Source organism: Carassius gibelio, chromosome B11 (genome assembly GCF_023724105.1).
Source record: "Carassius gibelio isolate Cgi1373 ecotype wild population from Czech Republic chromosome B11, carGib1.2-hapl.c, whole genome shotgun sequence".
Lineage (NCBI taxonomy): Eukaryota > Metazoa > Chordata > Actinopteri > Cypriniformes > Cyprinidae > Carassius > Carassius gibelio.
In genome coordinates, this window is record NC_068406.1 from 9,316,000 (window position 1) to 9,340,680 (window position 24,681).

The following is a 24,681-nucleotide window of genomic DNA, read 5'->3' on the forward strand; positions in this document are numbered from 1 at the left end:
TTTATGCTGCGATAAAGTTTTGCCCTGCCGCAAATGACTGCTTCATGCACTACAGGTCAAAAGGTGATTTTGGGTTTATTTTAATTTCACAAAAAAATAGTTGCCATCATGCTCGCATCTGTTTTTCCAGCATCCATGTATTGCATACAAGATGCGCACGTAGGTGTGCAATCAACTAGACTGGCGAGGAGCTAAATCTACACGTTGAATCATACCACATGATAAGGTTTCTACTAATTTCTGTGGCTTACTGGATTCTGAAACGCTGTTGGCAAGGGAAAAAAAAGTGTTCGAGCATGGTGCACAAAATTAGCTTAAAACTAAGAATTTACTTGCTGCTCATTAAATGGACAGTTCATCCAAAAATGTAATGGTCAGCATTTACCCTGTCTCATGTCATTCCAATCTGTTTCTCATACTCTGAGATATTTTGAAGAACGTGGTTGGCCAAATAGTAATGTTTACCATTGATCTTCATAGTAAGAAAAGAAGAGAATGGAAAAAAAAAAAAAACACATCGGTCAAAATATATTTCCTAATGTTTCACAGAAGAAAGTCAAATTTTAGAATGCTATGAGGGTGAGTAAACGATTTTTATTTTTACATGAACTATCCCTTTAAGTAAACAGCAAAGACTGACACTGTACGCAACACATACAACGAGACATAAAAAGCATGCAAATTAATGGAACCGAGATCTGGAGAGCTAGACCATCCAACACTTTAATTTCCCCCTGTTGTCACCTAAACATTAGTAAACATAGCTGTTCGTTTTCATATCGACTATTTAACAGTGATGGCCAAGGATTTAGTACTGGAAGCACTGGTAAACCGGACACATTGTGCCCTCTTCTTCCAGTTGCCTAATAAATCCATACAATCAATAATTTAAAAAGGATATATTGAGTCAAAAGAAACGTCTTCAGAGTGGGAGACGCGGCAACAGAAAACAAAGCTTGCTATGTTCATTTCATCAGGAAAAACTTCAGAGAGGCTAGACAAATTTCACAAACCCCAATTTCTCCAGAGGAGCCAGTAGTATCAGTTGTATTTTTTTATGCTTCGCCGAACAGATCAGAAACACCCAGAAGCTTAATTTTAAGCAAAACCACGCTGTGAAATGTCACTTTTTATGAGCAATCAAGTATATACAGTTAAGCTTACACAGCCTGGTCCGCAGCACAATACAGATGAGTGAAAGCACGTGTGTGACAGAGAGACAAAAAATACAAAAGAACCATGGAGAAAAAGACTCTCAAGTTCTTTCTAGCCAAAGAAATATTACAGAACATGACTTTGAAAACATCTAAAAGGTGATGGGGTAGTGAGAGGAGCACATTCTTGTATGTAAGCTGCCATCATCGTGTTGGCAAAAACCACTGGAGGATACGCTTCCTGTGTGGAGGAAGAGAATAGAAGTGATCCAGGAAGCTGGCAAGAGCAAAGACTGTCAGATACAAATGCGTGACACAGTTTTAGGGCCGTACAGGTCAAAAGAGGGAATGTTTTCTCCTGTTCTGTGGCAGCTCAAATGGATAAAAATAGCCTAGAATCCTTCTGTCCCCAAACTTACGTTCCGTTAGGACACATTTTTCTTTCTAAGAAAGTAGAGCAAGAGCAAAGCGTTACCTGACTGGACTTGCGTAGATAAATATACACGATGAAACATAAAGAAAGGTAATACCTTTCTCTGGCCAGGTCATCTCTCAGCAATAGCAAAAAAACGAAGATGTCCACCAACAAGCAGGAAACACAAGCGTGCTAAAGCCTATAGATCCGAAGTAGTGTGTAATTAATTCATTCTAGAAAACAAATCTATAAGTTCACTAGAGAAACAGCACACATGCACTCTACCGTCCCACACAGGCGCTCTGTGAGCTCACCCAAATCACACAGGGCAACTTCGTTCGAATTCCACTTTGATGGAATTCTTTAATAGGCAAGCTTAGTTATCACTCTCCAGTGTGTGTGTGTGTGTGTGTGTGTGTGTGTGCGTGTTTGGGGGGGTTGAAGGGGGGTATTGATTTGCACAGCTCAATAGCACCACCCTGTGGCTGTTATGGACAAAAACTTACTTGACTGCCTTGATTTAGAAGAAAAAAAAAATAGTTGAATAAATAATTAAATGTTGACAAACTCATGGTTGTCATTTTAAGCTACCATAGACCTAATTTTACAACATTACTCATCAATCAGCATTTCCTCCCGCGGATGCATTAGAATCAAACTAATGTCTGACAATTTATCTGGCCCCTAGAAAACATTACGTTTTCTAAAAGCCATCTAAGTAAACGAAATACGAGGAATTTTGACGGCGAGGGAGCGTCTTGTGAATCAAAAATGCCATCTAATTTTTTTACGTCTTTGTTAAATTCGTTACACATTTTATTCTGAAAGAGATTAATTAGGAAGTGAGGTAAACATTAAAAGCATCCCCAAAGAATGATGTATCAGATCGAATTCTAGCTAATAATAACAGCATAAACTTGTTTTTATTTGCCGAGCATGGTATTAGCAAATAAGGAGAGACGTACCTTTCATTTTGCTGCCTCATTAAAATCCCGCTTCAATTTTCCAAGTGTCCTTTCCAATCCAGTTTAAATGTGTTATTATCTAAGAAAATAACTGCTGACGGCTTCAAAACAGCAGCGGCCAAAGAGTCACAGTTCTGGGGAAATATTCCACACGAGACTGAAGCATATCGAGCAGCTGTTGGTGGGTTCAGCCACTAAAAGGGGGGTTCTGGTGGGGGTGGAAAGAAATCAGTCACGTTTCAGAGCATCACCATAAATCTGCATTTATCGCTTTCGGAGTTAAAAGCGTCGCCCTGTTCAACACGAAAGAAAAATGAAGTAGTTGACCGCGTTTGACTTCACGGAGCTCGATTGTTTGTCAGCCCACGGGGAGCGTGGATGCGGTGTGGAGGAATCCCACTCCAAAAACCAAACGCGAGTCATTTCACGCGTTCATTTCGTCTGATGCGCTCATGTGCGCGTCTCACTTAAAAGAAAAACATGTTTCTCTTCATCTAACGAAGGCTGTGGCTCGGCTTGACTCGGATGCGTGTGACTTTGAAAAACCACAGTGTGCTTTGAGATGAAAGGAGTCGCGTAATGAACGTAACCCGTGATTACCTAACTCCGTTCCCGTTATTTTAATAGCCGTCTCAGAGATGGCTAATCCCATCAGCGCTTCAGCTTTTTTGCCATTTCGTGACAAACACAAGCTAAGCGAAAATGTCATTGACTTTCTCCGCCGCGCATCCCTATCCTGACCTTCATCATCTGGAGCTTAACGCCGACAAAGCTGCGAAATGAAAAATAATAATCTTGTTATTTCTCTCTTACCTTCCGGCTTGTTTTCGGCAGCCATTTCCCCTCCGCGCGCCACATCCTCCTCCTCCTCCTCCTCGCGACCAGGGGGGGTACCACGCGCGTTCACGACGAGGACGCGGCGAGCGGCGGGAGGCGCGTGAGTCAATACGCGTTAGCTATTGGCCGCAAATTGCTATAAATGACAATGGTGATGCTTCGTGAATTTGCGAAATCCATATCCCCCCTTTATCCATCTCTTCCACGCCATTGGTGCATCGGTTTTATTTAGGAGACACCTTTACAATGCAGCGACCAATAAGGGGTTTGGAACGGATTTAGTGGAAGCCTGTAATATGCATATATAAAAAAGCAGAATCTGTGGATTATATTTAAGTCTATACGACGAATGTTTATGAATGCATGCTTGGCAGACACCCATGTCTGTTCTGCCCACCGAGACCGTAAAAAACTATTTTATAACACTGCTAATCGAGATACGTGTCCAGCAGTCTAAGTGCTAATAACATGCCCCACTGTGTCATATAATTAGATGTTAACAGTCATGTTAGAGTCGTTAATCTGCCACTTGTGCTGAAGATAATTGTGAAACAAGAATGGCATGGGCTTAAGCATGATGACGGTTTTACAGTAAAAGGTTATTGTGTTGCAAGGCAGCAATGATGCAACAGAATTAAAAAAGAAAAAAGAAAGAAAGAAAGAAACATCTGGAGGCTCCGGTCTCGGTTATGAGTTCTGGAGCGCTGTCCATTCGTGGGTGCTGAAGGAGATGGTGCTGAAAGAACAGCTCCACCACAAACAGGCTGAGTATTACAGTATAATCAAGCCAAATCACAAGTGTTTACGCATAACAACATTGCATGTAGTGATAACTGCGAATGTTATTTGAACAACAGAATCTTAAAAATAAGAAAAATACGGATAAATATATATATATATATATATATATATATATATATATATATATATATATATATATATATATATATATATATATATATATATATATATATATATAATATTATTGTTATGCATGCATTAGGCCTATTATTACAATTCTGAGACACTGTATAGATTAAAAGAGTCACATGCTAAAAACATTTTAAATTACGTCAAAATGTGGTTAATAACGATGACAAATGGTGAACTAAAGTATAAATTCCCTTTAGAATCTTCAAAAATTGATTAAACATGTTCATGGAAATAAATAGTATATAAAAGAACATATATGTGAGAGCAGAATTAATCATAACGCTACCATTTTGTTTAAAATAGAAAATAAGGCTGTTGGATTAATATTTAATGAATATTTAAATGTCTAAAATAATTATATAATAATGATAATAATAATAATAATAACAGCAACAACAACAACAACAACAACAATAATAATAATAATAATAATAATAAGATATATCCATTAAACATTATTCCAAAGTGATTGTTTAAATCAAAATTTATCATCCAGGAATCTGCCTAAAAGCTGGTATATTTGATTTTTAAATAAAATGAAGTTTCATAATTCTCCCTCTCCAGAACACACGGTGGCATGAGAAAATCTGAATCCTGAGCCTCAGCCGTAGGCGAATTGGCGGATTTACTACTATGGCGAAGATTTAGCTCATTAATATTCATTTAGTCGTGCTGACGTCAGCTCGCCGACTTCACGAAGCGTTTGCTGACGTAAATAATGTAACATCCACGAGCCAAGCCTTCGCTAAAGCGGGATTCGCCAGATCACAAACGCCTACCTTACAACGTCAGTGTTTTAACAAATCAGATTGGCACAGTGGCCGAACGTCACGTTGCGTAATTAACATTCACAAGAAAGGCCTTCACCGTAGTAGGAATCAGTGGGATGGGATTTGGAACACTGGGAACATGGCGGCTGCCTTGGAAAATGAATTGGAAGTAGATAACGAAGATTATTATTCTCTGCTCAATGTCAGGAGAGAGGTAAGAAAGTGGATGTTTCTAAGAGGAGCATAATTAATCTGCGTTGTCGAGATCTGCACAGAATGAAGAGAGGCATGCGATTGCTCTTATCAGGTGACAATGTAGGAGAGATCCTGCTGTCATCGCATAGCCTAGACTGTTACGTGCCGGTTGCCTTGGGTTCTTAGATTTGACGTTTTATGCACGGACAACTTTCTAGCAGTCTTTCTCAGCTGTCAAATTTATTGTATATCAGCCATCTGAATTTTGTTTATTAATGTTTTATATGTACGTGCGTAAAATAGTCTTTGGTAAAATGCCCATGATAGCTTATCTCAGAACCCATTCAATATTAACGCTGGAAACGCAGTATACTCAGTATTAACCCAATAAACATAGGCTAAATAAAACCTTTAAATGTACACCTAATTATTGTACCTACTACCATAATACAACTTATTCATTACCGATCATTCAAATAAGCAAATTCTGAGAACGTAACGGGAATTAGTGATGTTACGTTCAACACCGAAGCTTGTATTAAAAAACAACAACACATTTCGCATTGAAGCACTGAGCGAACCTCAGCGCCTTTTCCTTTACGTTGTATTACATTATGATGTCTTATTAACATTGTTTTTTTGTTTGTTCGTTTGTTTGTTTTTATCATAATTTATATATTGATTTATATGTAAATTTAATTTATGAATTTCTGTTTTATTTATTTGACTTATTTTAGTGCCAGTACACCGACACAACTGAATGACTTTAACAATGGCCATAATAAAATATAATAAAACAACGAATCAGTTCCACATGTGACACCACTGGCTGTAACGGAACATTTGGAATGTTATTTATTTTTGTGACCACTAGATGGCCACAGCATAAATTGTTTTAAAAAGCAAAAATACAATTAATAAATACAATTGACCTATCGGTAAGCCCCACCACCCTTAGTTACTGTTGCAAACTCTGACCAATGCCTTAAGGGGCGGTCTCACTGCTCTCTTCGTTCCATTGACTTCCATTCATACGCATGTGAATGCGTCAGACCGGAAACGCAAGCTCATGCGAAAAATTTCGCATTTCGCTGCATTCCAAAGTTCAAGTTTGGTGAATTCTGACCTGCGAATTCGCATCACGTGTGACAAGTAGAAGAGCACGTCACTGCGTGACCTCTCTGTACTGAAATTCAAAAATGGAGGAAGTGCTAAGTTTAACCGTAGCGCAGCGTAACATCTTTAAAAGATTACAAAAATAAAATAAAAATAGCTGCATGGTTCGCGGTGTCAATGGGAACAGGAAAAGATTTTATTGCGGACACATTTTATAATTTTTATTTTTGCGATGTGCTTTTACCGTCTTATGTGAAGGTGTCGAAAGCATCTTATATTGTTCTCTCTCTTTCTCTCCGTCGCAAAAGAAACAGTACAAGCACATCGGAATCCATGTTGTAAAAGTCTAGTGTGACCACCCCTTTATTCAAATACCCACATTTGCGGACTTGGCCAATTGAGAGCGCGTGCACGCGACAGGAAGTATGTGTGCAAGACTGTCCAGATCTTAAAAATGCCAAAGCGCAGTGCCCTTAACGCACACTAAATTCACACTCCAGAGAGGTATTCAAGGCTTAGTGCATCCCATTATGCATCATGTTGTGGAAATAAATCCCGAGACTTTTTGCCAAGATCATGAGAGGTCACGGAAACCTTTCCCATGTAAGTTAAAGATGCAATGTGTAATACAAACCAGATTCCAAAAAAGAATCAGAAGTCAAAATGGGCAGAGGATCACCAATTCCACCAATGCTGGGGTGAAAAATAGTGGAGCAATATCAGAAAGGAGTTTCTCAGAGAAAAAATGCAAAGAGTTTGAAGTTATCATAATCTACGGTGCATAGTAGGGCTGTGCGATATGGACAAAAAAAACCTATCACGATTTTTTTTATAAATTTTGCGATTTCGATTTTAATCACGATTTTGAAACACACAGACATGCTTTACAGTCATAAATGTATTCAGTATACGCATCACTGACTCGCACGCAGATTTCCTTTGCTCTGTTAACAAAACCAGATGCGCGTGCTCAGATCATAGACTGTATAAGGCTCAGATATATGCTGCCTTACAACGTGTCTCCTCTCATTCAACCTGCGTCCTGTGCACTCACAACTCTCTCTGTGCTCACGCGCAAGATATAAAATTTTTTTGCACCTTTCTATTTAAAACCTTTTCTGTTCTCATCTTTTTACCGCGTGCAGTGTGAACGTTCTGTTCTGTTCTGTTAACATGGGCTCGAAAAAAAGGCTATGCATCACAGACAGAGTGTGTGTACCTGAAGTTAGGCATATGCCCAGTATGCTCTGTTCTCGCGCTACACTTTGGTTCGCTGCATCCCGATTGGTTCAGATAACATACTGCGGGAGGTCAGGACCGCAGAAAATCGTGCTATAAAGCGATTTAGAAACCGCGCACACTCAAATCGCGATTTTATTTCGATTTCGATTAATCGCACAGCCCTAGTGCATACTATCATCCAAAGATTCAGAGAATCTGGAACAATCTCTGTGTTTAATGGTCAAGGCCAGAAAATCATACTGGATGCCCATGATCTTCGGGTCCTTAGACGGCACTGCATCACACACAGGAATGCTACTATAATGGAAATCACAACGTGGTCTCAGGAATACTTCCAGAAAACACTGTCAGTGAACACAATACACCGTTGCCGGCTAAAACTCTATAGGTCAAAAAAGAAGCCATATCTAAACAAGATCCAGAAGCGCAGGCGTTTTTTCTGGGCCAAGGCTCATTTAAAATGGACTGTGGCAAAGTGGAAAACTGTTCTGTGGTCAGACAAATCAAAATTTGAAGTTCTTTTTTGGAAAACTGGGAAGCCATGTCATCCGGACTAAAGAGGACAAGGACAACCCAAGTTGTTATCAGCTCTCCGTCCAAAATCCTGCATCTCTGATGGTATGGGGTTGCATGAGTGCGTGTGGCATGGGCAGCTTACACATCTGGAAAGGCATCATCAATGCTGAAAGGTATATCCAAGTTCTCGAACAACATATGCTCCCATCCAGACGTCTCTTTCAGGGAAGACCTTGCATTTTCCAACATGACAATGCCAGACCACATACTGCGTCAATTACAACATTATGGCTGTGTAGAAGAAGGATCTGGGTATTGAAATGGCCAGCCTGCAGTCCAGATCTTTCACCCATAGAAAACATTTGGTGCATCATAAAGAGGAAGATGCGACAAAGAAGACCTAACACAGTTGAGCAACTAGAAGCCTGTATTAGACAAGATTGGGACAACATTCCTATTCCTAAACTTGAGCAACTTGTCTCCTCAGTCCCCAGAGGTATGCAGACCGTTATAAAAAGAAGAGGGGATGCCACACAGTGGTAAACATGGCCTTGTCCCAACTTTTTTGAGATGTGTTGATTACATAAAATTTTAAATCAACTTATTTTTCCCCTTAAATTATAAATTTTCTCAGTTTAAACATTTGATATGTCATCTATGTTGTATTCTGAATAAAATATTGAAATTTGAAACTTCCACATCATTGTATTTACAACGGTCTACTTACAGAAATGCAATATATTATACATAACTGTGTTTTCAGATGTATATGAAGACCTTACTTAATGAACCGTCATGTTTTTATTACCTTAGATTGAGCTATTTATATGTACTTTGGCCCTGTCCCAAATGGCACACTCCGGACTTGTGGACTTCCTCAGAGTCCACACTTTGGTGACATCATGTAGTGCAGACTATAGGGCCCTTGGCGCAGGTCCACGAGGGCGCATTGAGAGGTATTTTTTGGACAGACTCGATCGCAACGGTCTGGTCTGGTTGCTTTTGCTTATGCCACCTGGGCATTAGGCAATATATATGCTTATTTAAATAATGTATACAGTGGTAATAATACATAATGTTCCGTTTGAACAAAGATTAAAATTTTAACACATAATAAACATATGCGTGAGTTTCAGATGAATTTACAGGTTTAAATATAAATACTAGGTTTACATATGACTCAGTAAAGCTCTGACATTCGGTTCTAGGGTTCTAGAGCGTTTCAAGGGTACAAAGGGGGCACTGCTGAGCACACTTCAGAGCGTTCCACGAGTTCACCCTTACAGTACATCTAATCTGATGGTGAATAGTAGGCATATTTTGGCATGCTGTCTGGGGGAGGGGTCTGGGCCCGGAGCACAGCCTGAACCCAAATAACACCACCTATCCCTAATTTGGGATAAATAGATTAGAAGTGAGGAGTTGGGGTGGAGGAGGGATGCTGAAAAACTGTTGTGTGACAGGAGGTAGGAAAACTGGATATATATACGCTTGTGTGCTAGTTAAGATGATTAGCTAAACGAGATGCACCTGTGCTAAATCGGATGATTATCTGATCTTGCTCCTCCCGAACTTTGTTAATAAAACCATATTAAAATGCTGAATGGGATGGCCTACAGACTCATAGACTCGGCGAGTATGTGCAATTTAAGTCCACGAGACCAAAAGTCCACACAGGACAATACAGTGCCGGTCCCCTTACATGCCACTATGTTTCTACCGTAGCCCTAAACAGTCAAACAGACGGTCACTTTCTTGTTCTTATGAATAAAATAACGGACACTATGAAAAACACGTTCATTAACATATGCATGGGCATGGGCGATGGGCAAATGGGCATGGACATCGGATGAACCACAGAAAAGCGCATTCAGAACTCTTAAAAGTTTGCTCACTAAAGCTCCATTCACGGCACATTATGATCTTGTTAAAGAAACAGCGGTATCAATGGATGCTATCAGCTACGGTATCTGAGGTGTTTTACTGCAAAAGCATGACAACAGCTGGAAACCAGTCGCATACTGTTCTAGAAGGCTGACAGGGTCCGAAACAAGATACACCCAGAAAGAGAAGGAATGCCTCACAGGCTTATGGGTGTGCAGAAGGTTCCAGGTGGGTACTTGGTGGGTACTTGGTGGGCAAGGAGACATTCAAATTGATCACGGATCACAAGCCACTAATACCACTGATCAACAGTAAAGATCTAGACACCGTGCCAATGAGATGTCAGAGACTTTTGATGAGACTCATGCGGTTTAATGCAAAAGGGGAGTATGGCCACCAGGCAAAACCTTGATTGTTGCAGATGCGTTGTCGCGGATCCAGTTAAACACTACAGAGGACAGTCCCCACAGAGAGTTCAACTTTGTGTGAACTCTTGAGTTACCTTCAGAGAACATTGTAAGGAACCTAACATCACTAGATCAGGCAGAATAAGTAAGCCTCTGGAGCGGCTGAACCTATAGAAGAAAAAAAAAGAAGACAAAATAAAAGTGTATCGACATACAGTCAGTAACAAATTATTTTTTGAGTAATGTGACCAGGGTTGGTAATAACTGAATGTAAAATGAATGTTTGTGAATGCTATGTGTAACAGCAATGGCAAAGTAATGTAGTGTTTAATTTTAAATATTTTTTTTTTCTCATAGTCGATGTGTTGGGTAAATATATATATATATATATATATATATATATATATATATATATATATATATATGTTAGAGCTGTGAATCTTTGGCAAGGCAGCGATTCGATTAGATTACGATTCACAGGTTTTCGATTCGATTCAAGAACAATTTTTGCAAATTTACAACGATTCAATTTGATTCGATTCACAATTAAATTCGATTCGATTGTAACGATTCGATTCTGCATTCTTTAAATGCATTCACAGGATTATTTCAATGCTTCTACTAAATTCTTTAAATGCTTAGTCAGGGGGCAAATTACAGTAGCATTTATGGTTAGAGAACCATAGGTTAGAAAAAATAAATAAATAAAAAACTTTTGTCCATTGTTAAATGCTAGTTTAATGATGCGACATAGCATACGTAAAAAATTATGTAAGCCAAGTTTTTAAAAAAGAGCTTAAAGAGTATTATGTACAAGCTAACATTTTGTCACACCAGGGGCGTAGCTATAATTTCAGAAGTGACAGAAATGTCAAATACATTCATTTTATGTATGTAGCCTAAATAATAATAATAATAATAACTATTATCATTATTATTATTATGATTATATTTTTTTTTACAAGGAATCATCTTCTTTTTTAATTACTTTTAATTAGCTGTAATAAATCAAATACACTGCTGGACAATATCCAATAAATCAATAAATCAATCATTTGTAATCGATATTTTTTTCCTAATGGCAATTTTATGATTGTTTTATATCCTAGGCTACATTTAATTAGCAATTATTTAAATTTTTTGCACAGAATAAGGTAGAAAATATACTTTATAGTTTCTGTACTGTAATAAATGTCAATTAGCACTGCATCATTCATAAATTGTTTGTGTTTTTTTGTTGTTGTTGTTTCATCAGTTCATTCTGCTTTTATTCAGTTTAGCTGCAGCTATAGCTTGGCACGTCTATGAGAGCGAAATCGCTTCTCTTTCAGTGTGAAAACGTCTTCATCTTTATTTAACTTTTCCTCTCCATCAGTGAATGATTCTGAGAGAAAACGCGCCAGATGTCTGTTTGCTAATGAAACAAATGCTACTTTCATGCATCTGATTATCAGATAAATCTCGCGCTCTTATTTCAAGGTCGTTGTTAATGCTGTGGTTAATTTTAACAGTTTCCTACGTATATTCGGTTCATCCGCATTGTTTAAACACATGTATCATTCAATAGATCTGTGAGTATGATTTAGACACTTACATTTCTGCTCCGTCCATGCAATAAATACAGCTGTCGACGGCTCCGGTAACTCCGTCGGTAAGATGCAGAGAGCCATTGACAAACTACAGAAAAGTAAAACTGCTTCATGTTAGCATAACTGGCCACAAGTCCTATAGATCACACGTCAGCTGCGTCAGAGACGAACGGAGCGCGAGCGCAATCCTGTGACAGTCTCAGGCGGTAAACAGTCGAGCGCGTGAAGGACAGATAAGAGGCACGATTCACGAACACTCTTCAAGGTCTCCATTAATTCGTGCATGTAGTAATTTAATGTGTATACATTTTGAAAGCATTGAATCGCTATAGAAATCGCGATTAATTCGATTCTTAGCATTTTGAATCGATTACTGTCCAAGATCGGCGATTCAAGATTCAAAAATCATGTTTCAAGATCGATGCATATGAATCGACAGGGTTTATAATCGATGCATCGAGAAAACGAGTGAATCGTTACACCCCTAATGAAGGCAGCCTACACTCTTCTGTGTCAGTTGCTCCACAAGGGTACATTTTCTACGTGTATTTACACTTTGATTTTAAAGAAAATGTGCGGCTGACACAGAAGAGCGTAAGCTGCTTGCGTTCAGCAAAATATACTCCAACATTCTTCTACAAAAGTAGTCTCGTTGCTTTATAACATTACGGTTGAACCGCTGATGGCAGATGGACTATTCTGATGAAGCTTTTCATACTTTTCTGGAACTTGACAGTGTATTTTACTCGGCAGTCTATGTGACAGTCACAAGCTTCCCGGTTTTCATCCAAAATATCTTAAATTGTGTTCCGAAAATGAATTAAGCTTTTACAGGTTTGAAAACACATGGGGGTAAGTGATTGATGACTAAATTTTCATTTTGGGGTGGAGTATCCCTTTAAAGGGTTAGGTCAGATGCGTGATACTATATAAAAAAGCATGTAACATAAAATACTGTGGCTTGGTTGGCATGATACACAGTCCAATGGTCTAGCGAAATCCAATTTTAAACATCTTTTAGTGTAACCATTTTATGACCCTTATATTGCCTATTTGAGCCAATGTAGATGAATGAAGTTATCTCAGGATGAAACCGCCCTGATTGTAAAGCAAAACGTGACTGGCCATCCACCTTTTTCCTGATGTAAAAATGGGCACTGCCGTATGTAAATGATATGGGTCTAGCTTCCGTTCTCCTTTGCGTCCAGCTATTTTTAGCTGTACAAAACAGTTTGATATTGATAATTGATAATAATAATAATATAATAATAATCTATTTATTTGGAATTTAAGTAACAATTCTATCTCCATAGCCAGTGGAAATGTTGGTGATTGAAAAGCATGCCAAGGCACAGTCTTACCTGAGCAGGACAGCCAATCAGAAGCCTGGTATCAGGGTGTGGCTGAAATATTCAGATTATGTTGACTCTGCTTGATATGCCATCCATCCATCAATCTTTATATCTGTAATCTACTGTATATCTATTTCATTTTCCGCAGGCTACTCAAGAGGAGTTGAAATCCTCGTACAGGCGGCTTTGTATGCTGTACCACCCTGACAAGCACAGAGACCCTGAGCTAAAGAGGCAGGCTGAGCAACTCTTCACCTATGTACACCAGGCGTATGAGGGTAATTATTACAACTCTCCCAAGGAATGGACCCTTTTCACAAGACTGTAGTGATGCGTTTAACAGTCATCAGCATTGTAAATCCTAAAAAGTTTTTCATATTTGTATTTTTCCTTGTATTATATCACCTTTGCATCAAATTACAAAAACAGAAAACCTGTTAATGCTAATGCAAAGGCATTTCTAATGCAGCGTCCATGGGAGGGATGGTTATATTGACATCGTTCTCTCTTCTGACTGTCCTAATCAGCCTCTCTAAATTTATTTTCCTTTCATTGAAAGTCATGAAAACCCTATCGTGGAGATTTTCTTTTGCTATTTGAGCAGATGGGAATGCAAAAAAAAATATTTGTGGTACTCTCCCATTCAATGCTCTTCAAGTTAACCAAACTATGACGACTTCCATTGCTTAGAAACCTGATATGTGAAAAGGTTCGTAATATGACAATTTTTAGTACACAGATTAAATGATTTTTATTTATTCATTTTTTAAATGAAAGGCCAAATAACCATAAAGCTTAATGTATCATATTTAATGTATGATTTTCTGAGGCAGAAAATTTGTTGTACACAATTGTCTACATGCCTTCTTCAGTTGTCTGATTGATAGTTCATGTTTTTTGTAGTTTTTTTTATTTTTATAAAAACATTAAATTAAAATAAAAACCTTTAATATAGTTATAAAACTTCAGATCATAGTATAGGTCTTTTTGCTTCGAAATCTTTAATTCATTTTATAAAGTAAATTTCTTATTGCAAGGTGCAATTCTTACTATTAACAAAGCATGGACTGTGATACATGATTGAAAAACTCATATTTTGCTGCTTATAAGCTCTAATAAACCGCTAATATGATAATAATAGGCATGTTAACAAGTAACTAGTTAACAGTAAGAATTGCTCCTTATACTAAAGTGTTTATCTATTTGACCTCTGCTTTGACCTCTGCTTAGTTCTCAGTGACCCACAATCCCGAGCCATATATGACATATTTGGAAAGAAAGGCCTAGAGGTGGAAGGTTGGGAGGTTAGTTTGATCTTCTGCGTTCACATTGTTTATTCTAACTAATATTTGTATTACTGTGTGTTGCATGTGATGCTAATTTCTCGTCCGCTTGCTTGATCCCTAATATCTTTAGGTGGTGGAAAGGAAGAGAACCCCCGCAGAGATCAGGGAGGAATATGAACGTTTGCAGAGAGAGAGAGATGAGAGGAGACTCCAGCAGAGAACCAACCCTAAGGTGGATATTCCAGACTAGAATGACAGCGGGAGATAATGACAAGACTGGTTTTTATTTCCCAAAATGAAATTTTATTTCACTGAATCTCCCAGTTTTGTTGTGCTCCAACTGATGTAACTTCAAAGATTCAATATTAGCTATTTGTTTATAGGACAGATAATTGCAGTCAAATCTTTGCTTTTTTTTGCTGAAGGTGATTGAGGACCACTTTCTTGTTTGTTTTTGGTCTTTTCTCTTTTGTAAACCTGTTTGCACAAACAGTTTGCACATTGTAATTTATCAGGAAAGTTTGTAACACAGGGTCTTTAAATTTAAATTTTAAGGCCATAAAATATCTTCACTATCTAAAATGGCATAACAAATTCCTTTTGGAAGGTCTTAATTTTGTGAACGGAATAACTGGAATCATGAGACAGTCAGAGTAGTTTAATGTCAGTGTATACCACACATTTTAGAGAAGTAATTTCTTATGATCTACTAGTTACTGTATAAATAGAATACTGCAGGAATTATGTCATTTTGTAGACCAAAACCTATAAACAAGTTTTAGCCCTTTCAGGTCAGTACGTTTTTTGATTGGATAAATTCCTGAAATAACTTCTGTTGACATAACCTTAAGATATTTTTTTTCATTTTATTCGTCAACATCAAATACATCAACAAATATTTTTTTGCCTTGGCAAAAGGTTGCTAGAACTACTAATCTACTCACTAGTTCACTTTCACAGCCTTGTGTTTAAAATCACACGCTTACAAACTGTCCTAACTCGAGGAAAATGTTTTTTTTTAAATGAAGTCTGAAAGTTAGTGGTTGTGATGCGACTATGGTGTTGCTTATTTAGGTTTTTATTTCTACCAATTATATTTAGGTTTCAAAATTCAATTTGGGTTAATTTGTGAAGATTATGATGATGAACAAAACAAAAAAAATCTGATGCTGACTTCTGGGTCAGCCTGCAAAAATAAGTCATCGGTGCAGCACACTGTTGGGTTTGTTCTGCACAGACATACAATATAAAATGTATTTGTACAGGTCCTTAAAAGATCTTCAATTTCATTTAAACTTTGCAGAAACCCTGCATATTTCATATCACAGAATTGGTCAGAATATGTTTTTTGTACTCATCATTTTGTCTCTTTTCATTCAGGGGACAATAAGTGTTGGTATAGATGCAACAGACCTCTTCGACCGATATGAGGAGGACTTTGAGGATGTACCAGGAGGAGGTTTTCCCCACATTGATATCAACAGGATGCATATTTCCCAATCCATTGAGGTTAGTATGTACAATAGAGCGTAACGTGATGTCGTTATCTGCCTAATGGAAGCCCGTTCTGCCACTGAATAAAAAAATAAAAGATAATTGCAACTTTTTCTCTCACACTTCTGACGTTCTTGCTACAGTTTGCTATATTGCAAGTTTGAAGACAGAATTGTGAGATATAACAATTCTGTTTGACAAAAAGTCAGTCTTCTTTTCCCCAGAATTGGACCTTATAACTCGCAATTGCGAGAAAAGTCAGAATTGTTGCAATTATGTGTTTATTTCTCACAATTGTGAGTATATACTTCACAATTCAGAGAAATCAGATATAAACTCGCAATTGCAAGAAAAGTCAGAATTGAAAAAAAAAAAAGCAGAATTCCAAATATCTTGCAATTCTAAATTAGTGACTAACAATTGCATGTTTATAGCCACTTTTCCACCGAAATAACCTGGAACAATTTGTCCCAGGAAAATTTTTACCCCAGACCTGCTGCTGTCTGCATTTCCATCGCTGTCTAAAGTAATGAGAAAATTAAGCAAATAGTCTGGTGACATACGTAGGTCTGGGCACGTTTCTCAATACCAAGTACGCAAATTTCGGACTTGCATCCCCATTAGTTTGGACTTTCGAGTTCGACTCGGGAGTGTGAAGTCCCGTGGATGGGACTACGCAATTCTGGTAAGTCTGCAAACAGCAGCGTACGTGATAACATCTGTCAGCTCACCTTGGCTACTGCAGTTTTCCTCACTTTATTTACAATAAGACGAAACATGATTTCAAACACAGCTGTCTCTTCGTTTTCATTTAAACATATAAATAGCCGCAGAAATGTAGTTCAGGGAACAGACATGCATTACAATGAAACAAAATATTAAATCAAACAGTATTGCTTCTCTTAATTTTCATTTTAATTAGAACAATAGAATAAAGACCAAAGAATACCTGTTAGATTTATCCAAAACAAATTATATCTTATGTTTAACCACTAAAGAGACATCAGAGCCAACGGCAAATGTCAGAAGGGCTGGCAAAGGTGAGGCTGCTCTCGTCAGGATACATGAGATCTAAGATCCCACTGATCACGTGGAGCTCACGTCTCCGAAATCGGCAAAGCACATTTTCAAATCGGCACTGTCTTTATAAATAAATCCCAGATATGAGTTTTAAACAACTACATTCTGCCCTGAAATATTTGTAAAACTACATTTCATGACACAATAACAGTAAAATTTTACACATTTTGCAAGTAAATGTTGGTTGAAATACAATGCTGCGTGAACTCAACCAATCAGCATGTTCAGTGCCGAAGTCCCGCCCCCGAAAGTTCCAGACCTTTGAAAAAGTATAACCTCGCGAGCAGGGACTTTCTGAGGGGCAATTTTTTACCTGTAACTTTATTTAGATCCTGGTTCCTGTGGAACACACCGCGTACCATCCCAAAGTCACTAGTTCTTGGGCAAAGTTCCTGCGGTGGAAACAGGGCTCATATCTCAATTCTGAGTAAAACACAATTTATATCAATAAGAGAAATTGTCAGAATTGCTAGATGTTAACTTGCATTGTGAGAGAAAAAGTTAGAATTGTGAGATTAAAATTACAATTACTTTTTAAAGTGATGTTTATGTTTGTCAGGCGCCCCTAACCACTTCAGATACTGCTGTCCTCTCTGGATCTCTCTCAACACGTAATGGCAACGGGGGAGGAAATATAAACCTTTGTGTGCGGCGTGTGACCTCAGCAAGAGGCTGGGGAGAGGCGAGACTCTTTCCAACATACCTGAATTTTTTTTATTTTATTTTTTGTGGTATGGTTCTGATGTTCCTGTTTGTTTGTGTGTCTAAAGCTTGAGTTTGGTGCAGGGGACATTAGAGGACCTTTATTTGGGATGAAAGTGTTCCGTAATGTAACTGCCCGCTGGTAGGTGTCCATCTGCGTGTGATGAGGCTGATTTGTGTTTCTGTTTTCTGGGAATCTCATATAAGTTTTGTCACCTAGCTTTGTGACTGCCCAGTGGGGATTACAGTTCTCCTCACGTGGTGTGCAGCCCAGTGCCACTACAATGATGGCCCGCCACCTGGACCAGAACACTATGGGTTACCTGCAGTGGCGCTGGGGAAGCCAGTCTGCCATGACCACCAGCATTGTCAGGGACACCAAAACAAGCCACTTCACGCTGGCCCTGCAGGTGAAACCTATGCAGGGGTACACTGATGATGGTAATTTGTTTAGTTCAAAACAAAGTTAATGCATTAAGAATGCAATCCATCTGTTCTTATTCCTGTTCCTCAGCTGGGTGTTCCTCATTCCTACCTGATGATGAGCTATCAGTACAAATTCCAGGATGAAGACCAGACTAAGGTCAAAGGTTCTATCAAGTATGTGTTTTACCTACAGCTTTCAATATAGATGGCCAATCAATACACTTCTATTTACTTCTTAATACTTCTATTTTTAAATAATTTTAAATATTCATTGTAGGTAAATATTCAATGTGTTGCCCAGAGTCAGTTTCAAGTAAAAACATCGGTAGCACTTTATTTTACAGTCCTGCTCCTCATGTAAATACTATGTACTTATTAAAGTAATTACAATAACTATGTAATAACTAGGTACTAACCCTGAACCTACCCCTAAACCTAACCCTACCCCATGTAGTTACCTTGTATTACCAGAACTTTCTTAGATAAATACACTGTGAGTAAACTATAAGTACATGTTAGTACACGTACTGTAAAATAAAGTGCAACCAAAACATCTTCTCTGATAACTCAGTCTTTGTATTCAACAGGACTGGGTTCTTTGGCACTGTGGTTGAATATGGTGCCGAGCGCAAGATCAGTCGCCACAGTGTTCTGGCTGCAACTGTCAGCATTGGTGTACCCCAAGGAGTCTCCCTCAAAATCAGGTTAGCACTGACCTGAGTTTAACCGCAATAAACACAGCTCAGCAGAACAGCAAACTAACCAACTCCGGCTGCTCTTGGGTGGTCTATTTATGACAGTCATTTTCTTCTCTCTACAGGTTGAACAGAGGCAGTCAAACCTACCTCTTCCCTATTCACCTAACCGACCAGATTTTACCCAGCGCTGTGTTTTATGCCACTGTGGGCCCACTGGCCATCTACTTAGCTGTCCAGAAGCTTATTATTATGCCTTATGTACGAGCCCAGAAGGAACAGTGAGTTATTATCTACAATTACTGCCCTGAAACCGCCCATTTTCCTGAAACCCGTCTTTACATTACCTCAGTTTCTCCGTTGATGAAGGGCCCTGACTGTTTGGTTGTTTACAGGGAGTTGGAGAAGCAGAAGGAGGATTCAGCTTCAGAAATTGCTCGGAGGAAGCAAGAGGCTGAAGCTTCCGTGAGTTAAATAAATACATAGACAACAATGACCATCTCCCTGTTGCCAACACAATCAGCCATTTATCAGTGCATATATGTTTTCTTGTGTTGTCATTTCTTTGGTTTTTAGGTTTTGTTGATGCAAGAGTCAGTGAAGAGAATTATTGATGCTGAGGAATCTAAAATGGGTTTGTGAAATGCACTTTTATGTTTGTTTTTTAATACTTTCAGATACAAGTTAAGCTGTATGGACAGCATCTGGGTGATATACTGGTAATTACCACAAAATCATTTCCATTCATTCTAAAAACACACAAAAATCGCAGAGTAAAGTCCCCGATATACTTTTAACGTAATAATAATTTTCGAACATTCCAACACCCCCTTTTGCTGGAGGCGGGTGCAGATTATTGTAAACATGACTCACGACGCTCGTGCGTATGCCCTAAACACAACAACGATGAAATTATGAACTGTAGGCAATCTAGGTATGAGACGATCACCAATGGTCAGAATATTATAGACAAAGGAATAAAGATTATCAGCAGTTCAGAGTCAAGTATCATGTTTGCAATACAAAAGAACCATAATCAGTCCTTTATGGGAAGTGTGAATCTCTCATTGTCTTTCTTCTTTATATCTTTACACTTTACCTTCATTATTTTCATGGCTTTGGAAAACATGTCTCGGATGTTTGTCTGTGTCGCTTTTTTTTGACTCTGGGTCGTCGACACCCAGCTTCATTGTAATTTCTTTCTAGGAATTAAATGCTTTTTATGAATCTTTAAAGTATGTCCGTGAGTGATCATACAGGTGCAGATATAATCTGTGACAGCTCAGCTATTCAACACTGTAGTGTATTCATGTGGCTAGTGACTAAGCTGGAGATATAGTTCTCTTGCCTGACCTCTGTTAAACGAGAAACGAACCTGGAAAAAAAAATTGCATGTCAAAAAAGGTGGAGTTTCAGAACACACCCACCAATTGGGTAACCGCCACAGACCAATGGAAGCTCAAAGGTGTTTAGGATCCAAAACAAACTCCCCCAGAAAGTTTGCTTTGGTCAGCTGTTTCAAACTGTTGAAACGAACTCAAAACAAACTTCGTTTCAGCCTGATTTAGTTCAAAATGGCGTCTTACCAGTTCATTCTTCGATTTCGTTTGAAGTATATCGGACCTAAAAACCCTGTTCACACCAAGAACGATAACTATAAAAATAACGATAGTAGCGTCCACACCAGCAAACGATATCTTCTGTTTATTCCAAGTGCACACTCGTCTGCTGCTTTAAATTCTTGAGCACTTTACAGCAGGATGGATTCTGATTGGCTGTCAATTTCTTTATCGTACATCCGCTGGAGAAAATTTTTTTAGAACTATTTCTTTATCCTGATTCATTATCTTTATAGTTATCGTCCGTGATGTGAATGGGCCTTAATGCAATAAAATATTTAAGAATATAAGAATAGCCAGTATATCCATACAACATTAAATATATACAGTTGTGCTCATCAATTTGCATGCCCCTTGCAGAATATGCAAAATGTTAATAATTTTAACAAAATAAGAGGGATCATAAAATACCATGTTATTTGTTTGTTTAATACTGTCCTGAATAAGCTATTTCACATAACAGATGTTTAAATATTCTCCACAAGACAAAATAATAACTGAATTTATAAAAAATGACCCTGTTTTTCTGTTTTGTAATAGTTATACATGAATCCGTTCCATTGTTGGTCCTGAGCAGATCACCTGCCTGCTGTTCTTCTGAAAAATCCTCCAGCTCCTGCACATTCTTTTGTTTTCCAACATTTTCTGCACATTTTAACCCTTTCCAACAGTGACTATCTGATTTTGAGATCCATCCTTTTACATGGAGGACAACTGAGGGACTCATACATAACTATTATATAAGATGAAAACATTTACTGTTGCTTGAGAAGGAAACATGATACATTAAGAGCCAGAGGGTGTCAACTTTTGAACAGAAAGATGATGTAAATTTTTCTTATTTTGTTTAAAGATCATATTTTTTCATTTGGTATTGCACTTAAGAAGCTACATAAATACTTTTTTAAACATTTTTCCCAGAAGACAAAAAAAGTAGAATTTACCCTGATCATCCAGTTCAAAAAGTTTACACCCCCCAGCTATTTTGTGTGAGCAGTTGAATTGCTCAGGACCAACAAGGGACTCATGAACAAATATCCCAAAATACAAAGACAGCTGTTAATTATCGAGGAAACCACACATAGTATTACGATTCAAGGGGTCATTTTTATAAATTCAGTTATTGTTTTGTCTTGTGGAGAATATTTAAACATCTGTTATGTGAAATAGCTTATTCAGGACAGTATTAAATAAAAATAACATGCAATTTTCATGATCCCTCTTACTTTGTTAAAATTCTTAACATTTTGCTCATCTGCAAGGGGCATGTACATTCATGAGCACATCTGTATGTTACTTTTACACTTTTCTGTCCCTACAGCTTAAAATGAAACATTCATTTTAAATTAGCAATGTGTTGCAAATCAAAAAAATTTTTAATTCTAGGTCTCCTCATTCTAAATGCTTGGTATGGCAAATTTGTGTCAGACAATAGTCAGAAACCTGAGAGAGCAAAGGTCATTGATGTGACTGTCCCGCTCCAGTGCTTAGTGAAAGACTCTAAACTCACCCTTACCGAAGCATCAAAGGTCAGACATGTTCAATTCAATTGAATTCAATTCAAATTTATTTGTATAGCACTTTTTACAATACAATTGTTACAAAGCAACTTTACAGAAAATTGTGTTTCTGCAATATTTAAGTAGTAGCTTATGGACATGTAAACATCAAAGGGCGCTTTACATCAGTGAGCTGCTTCAACTCTTGCCAAGTTCTTTAAATTAAGTTCTGTCTCATGTTAATCAGGCTGGCTTGCCAGGGTTTTATGACCCATGTGTTGGAGAGGAAAAGAGCCTAAAGCTGCTGTACCAGTTCAGAGGAGCAATGCACCAAGTCTTGTCTGGAGACACAGAGCCTCTTAGGATACCTAAACAATGTGAGTACTACAGAACAAGCTGTGAATGTCATATGGCAAAAAATTTAAATAATTGTATTATATATACATATATATATATATATATATATATATATATATATATATATATATATATAATATGCAAAAAAATAAAAAAATAAATATTTAATAAAATATTTACATAAATATATTTTCTGGGTTTTTTATTATTTGAAAATATTAACATTTTAAAAAATATGTCTTCCTTATATTTCAGTTCATTCACATATGTCACTTCTGAAGAAAAACTGTGAGCATAAAACATGCTAGTAGGCTATTTTATCCACGTTTGTTTTTTTTTGTATATGAAGGTTGAAAATTGGTGTATTTTCAAAATATATTTCATTGGGTGTCACTGGTTACAATGTTTATTTAGCATATATTTTAAAATATATATTTTGGCTAGAAGAAGTAGCAATTTTGCTGTATGGTTCATTGTTCATTCAAAGCTCATTTAAGGAAAGTCTGTTTTCTCTCTCTCTCTCTCTTTTCATTCAGCTCATAGAATCAGTTCAGAGACATAGGAGTCTACCACACATTGGAAGAAAGAGCTCAATGGACATCAAAGGAACATAAAGGGAAAGTCAGACATCAAGTGATCTTTATTTCACATAGTCACCCGTGTACCACCTTTGTGTCGTCTGTTTCTCTTATATCCCTTACATATATCGTCAATAGGTTGTTTGGTTCGTATTGTGCATAAGAATGATTTTTGATTATTGCTAATTTGGGAAAAAGGTTTAAAGGGTTAGTTTACCAGAGAATGAAAATGTTTCATCTTCTACTCAACCATTTTCTCACAAAAATGCATGGATTTGCTCCAGGGGGCGTTTATTCACCCCCCAGAGCTGTGTGAGGGACGTTTTATTACAGATGTGCGCACTTTATTTCACGTATTCTGAACTGTTGGCAACAAACACCCGCTTACCCCCATTGAAAGGCTTGGAAGAGCAAGAACAGTTTTTATAATAACTTTGATTGGATTTTTCTGAAAGAAGAAAATCAAATACACCTCGGCTGTTTCGAGGGTGAGTAGAAGATGGACAAATTTTCATTCTCGGGTGAACTAGCCCTTTAAATGTAAAACCAAGAAATCTTAAAAAATAGGCACCACATCTTTTTTTTTACAGGATTCATTAGTTCTTCCTTCAATCTGCACTCAAGCAGTATCAAAGATAGTTGCACAGTATATTCTCCAAATGTAAAATACTTAATGAAGTCAGCAGCATTATATAGTCAGAGTTCCAATGAATCGGAAAAAGGACAGGGTGTTGTTTTTATTTGTTTAGCTTGTCGTTCTTAGCATCTGGATCTTTTTGCTTTGATAGCAACTTTCCTCCGGTTTAGTTTTCTTAAGTTTTACGGACTTGAAATGTCAGCAGCAATGGTGTAAAACTACAATGCCTTTTGGTTATTGAATGTGAGAGTTTAAGCAGAGTATGAAAGCTCTATGTTCAGAACAGTTTAATTTTATTTAAAGGACCATTATTTCAAATGATCCTGAAATGAACCCACTGAAGCTTTGTGTTCTTTAAATGTGCCATGCCCCTTTTAATTTTTCATTGTTTTGTTAGTGCTTTTGTCAGCAAGTGGGCAGTGCCTGCGTTATGTTCATTTGTAACTGTCTTTCCTGTTGTACCTTTCATCTGTTGGGCTATAAGGGAAAAAATACATTTCAACAGCAAATTAATTTTGTTGTTAGAGTATCAACAATAATATTTGCATTTAGAATTGAAAAAATGCAATCTCCCAGATTCTTTGGTCTGTTTTAAATACATGAACTGCTGACAGGCCATTTAACCATTTTGGCATTGTCTGATTTGTAATCAGTGTCGTTTTACCCTGCACGTTTTAGCATAGTTCATATTCATGTTCATGGATTCTTCAAGCCACATTTTGCAACTTTGAAAGAAACTGGTGTTACATTCCTACCTAATGCAAAACCTTACAAATGTGTAAATGTAGTCAACCTGAAGAGTAATTAAATAAAAAGTGAAGAAACCTATTTGATTTGAATGACTAAACACATACAGGACAAATCAAAACATTATACTGAATGTGTGTGGAACCAAGTCAATGTAGTGACATTTGTGTACATTGAGATTCCCCC

General features: G+C 37.6%; 2 protein-coding genes across 13 annotated transcripts in view; one reads left to right on the top strand and one right to left on the bottom strand.

The window, feature by feature from the left end:
• Positions 1–3,578, bottom strand: part of LOC127967855 (calmodulin-binding transcription activator 1) — a 289,173-nt gene extending 285,595 nt beyond the window's left edge. For 4 of the 11 annotated variants that reach the window (XM_052568602.1, XM_052568596.1, XM_052568595.1 and 1 more), the window contains exon 1: positions 3,348–3,576. In XM_052568602.1, coding sequence (XP_052424562.1) covers positions 3,348–3,372 — 25 coding nt within the window. In that variant the 5' untranslated portion in view covers positions 3,373–3,576. Of the gene's footprint in view, positions 1–2,534; positions 2,892–3,347 lie in introns of those variants that run through there. The other 7 variants (XM_052568598.1, XM_052568600.1, XM_052568593.1 and 4 more) reach the window with 5 other exon arrangements.
• Positions 3,579–5,126: 1,548 nt separating this feature from the next.
• LOC127967857 (dnaJ homolog subfamily C member 11) lies at positions 5,127–24,576 on the top strand. Of its 2 annotated transcripts, none has more exons than XM_052568605.1 (16): positions 5,127–5,288; positions 13,524–13,653; positions 14,606–14,679; positions 14,792–14,893; positions 16,042–16,170; positions 17,795–17,917; positions 18,006–18,079; positions 18,158–18,347; positions 18,452–18,537; positions 18,951–19,067; positions 19,184–19,339; positions 19,454–19,523; positions 19,635–19,692; positions 22,064–22,206; positions 22,424–22,553; positions 23,070–24,576. In XM_052568605.1, exons 1-16 carry the CDS (start codon positions 5,214–5,216, stop codon positions 23,093–23,095), a joined length of 1,683 nt encoding a protein of 560 aa, XP_052424565.1. In that variant the 5' UTR covers positions 5,127–5,213; the 3' UTR covers positions 23,096–24,576. The 2 variants fall into 2 exon arrangements, with proteins under 2 accessions (XP_052424565.1, XP_052424563.1); XM_052568603.1 differs by lacking the exon at positions 23,070–24,576 and adding an exon at positions 22,789–23,051.
• The last annotated feature ends 105 nt before the right edge of the window (positions 24,577–24,681 follow it).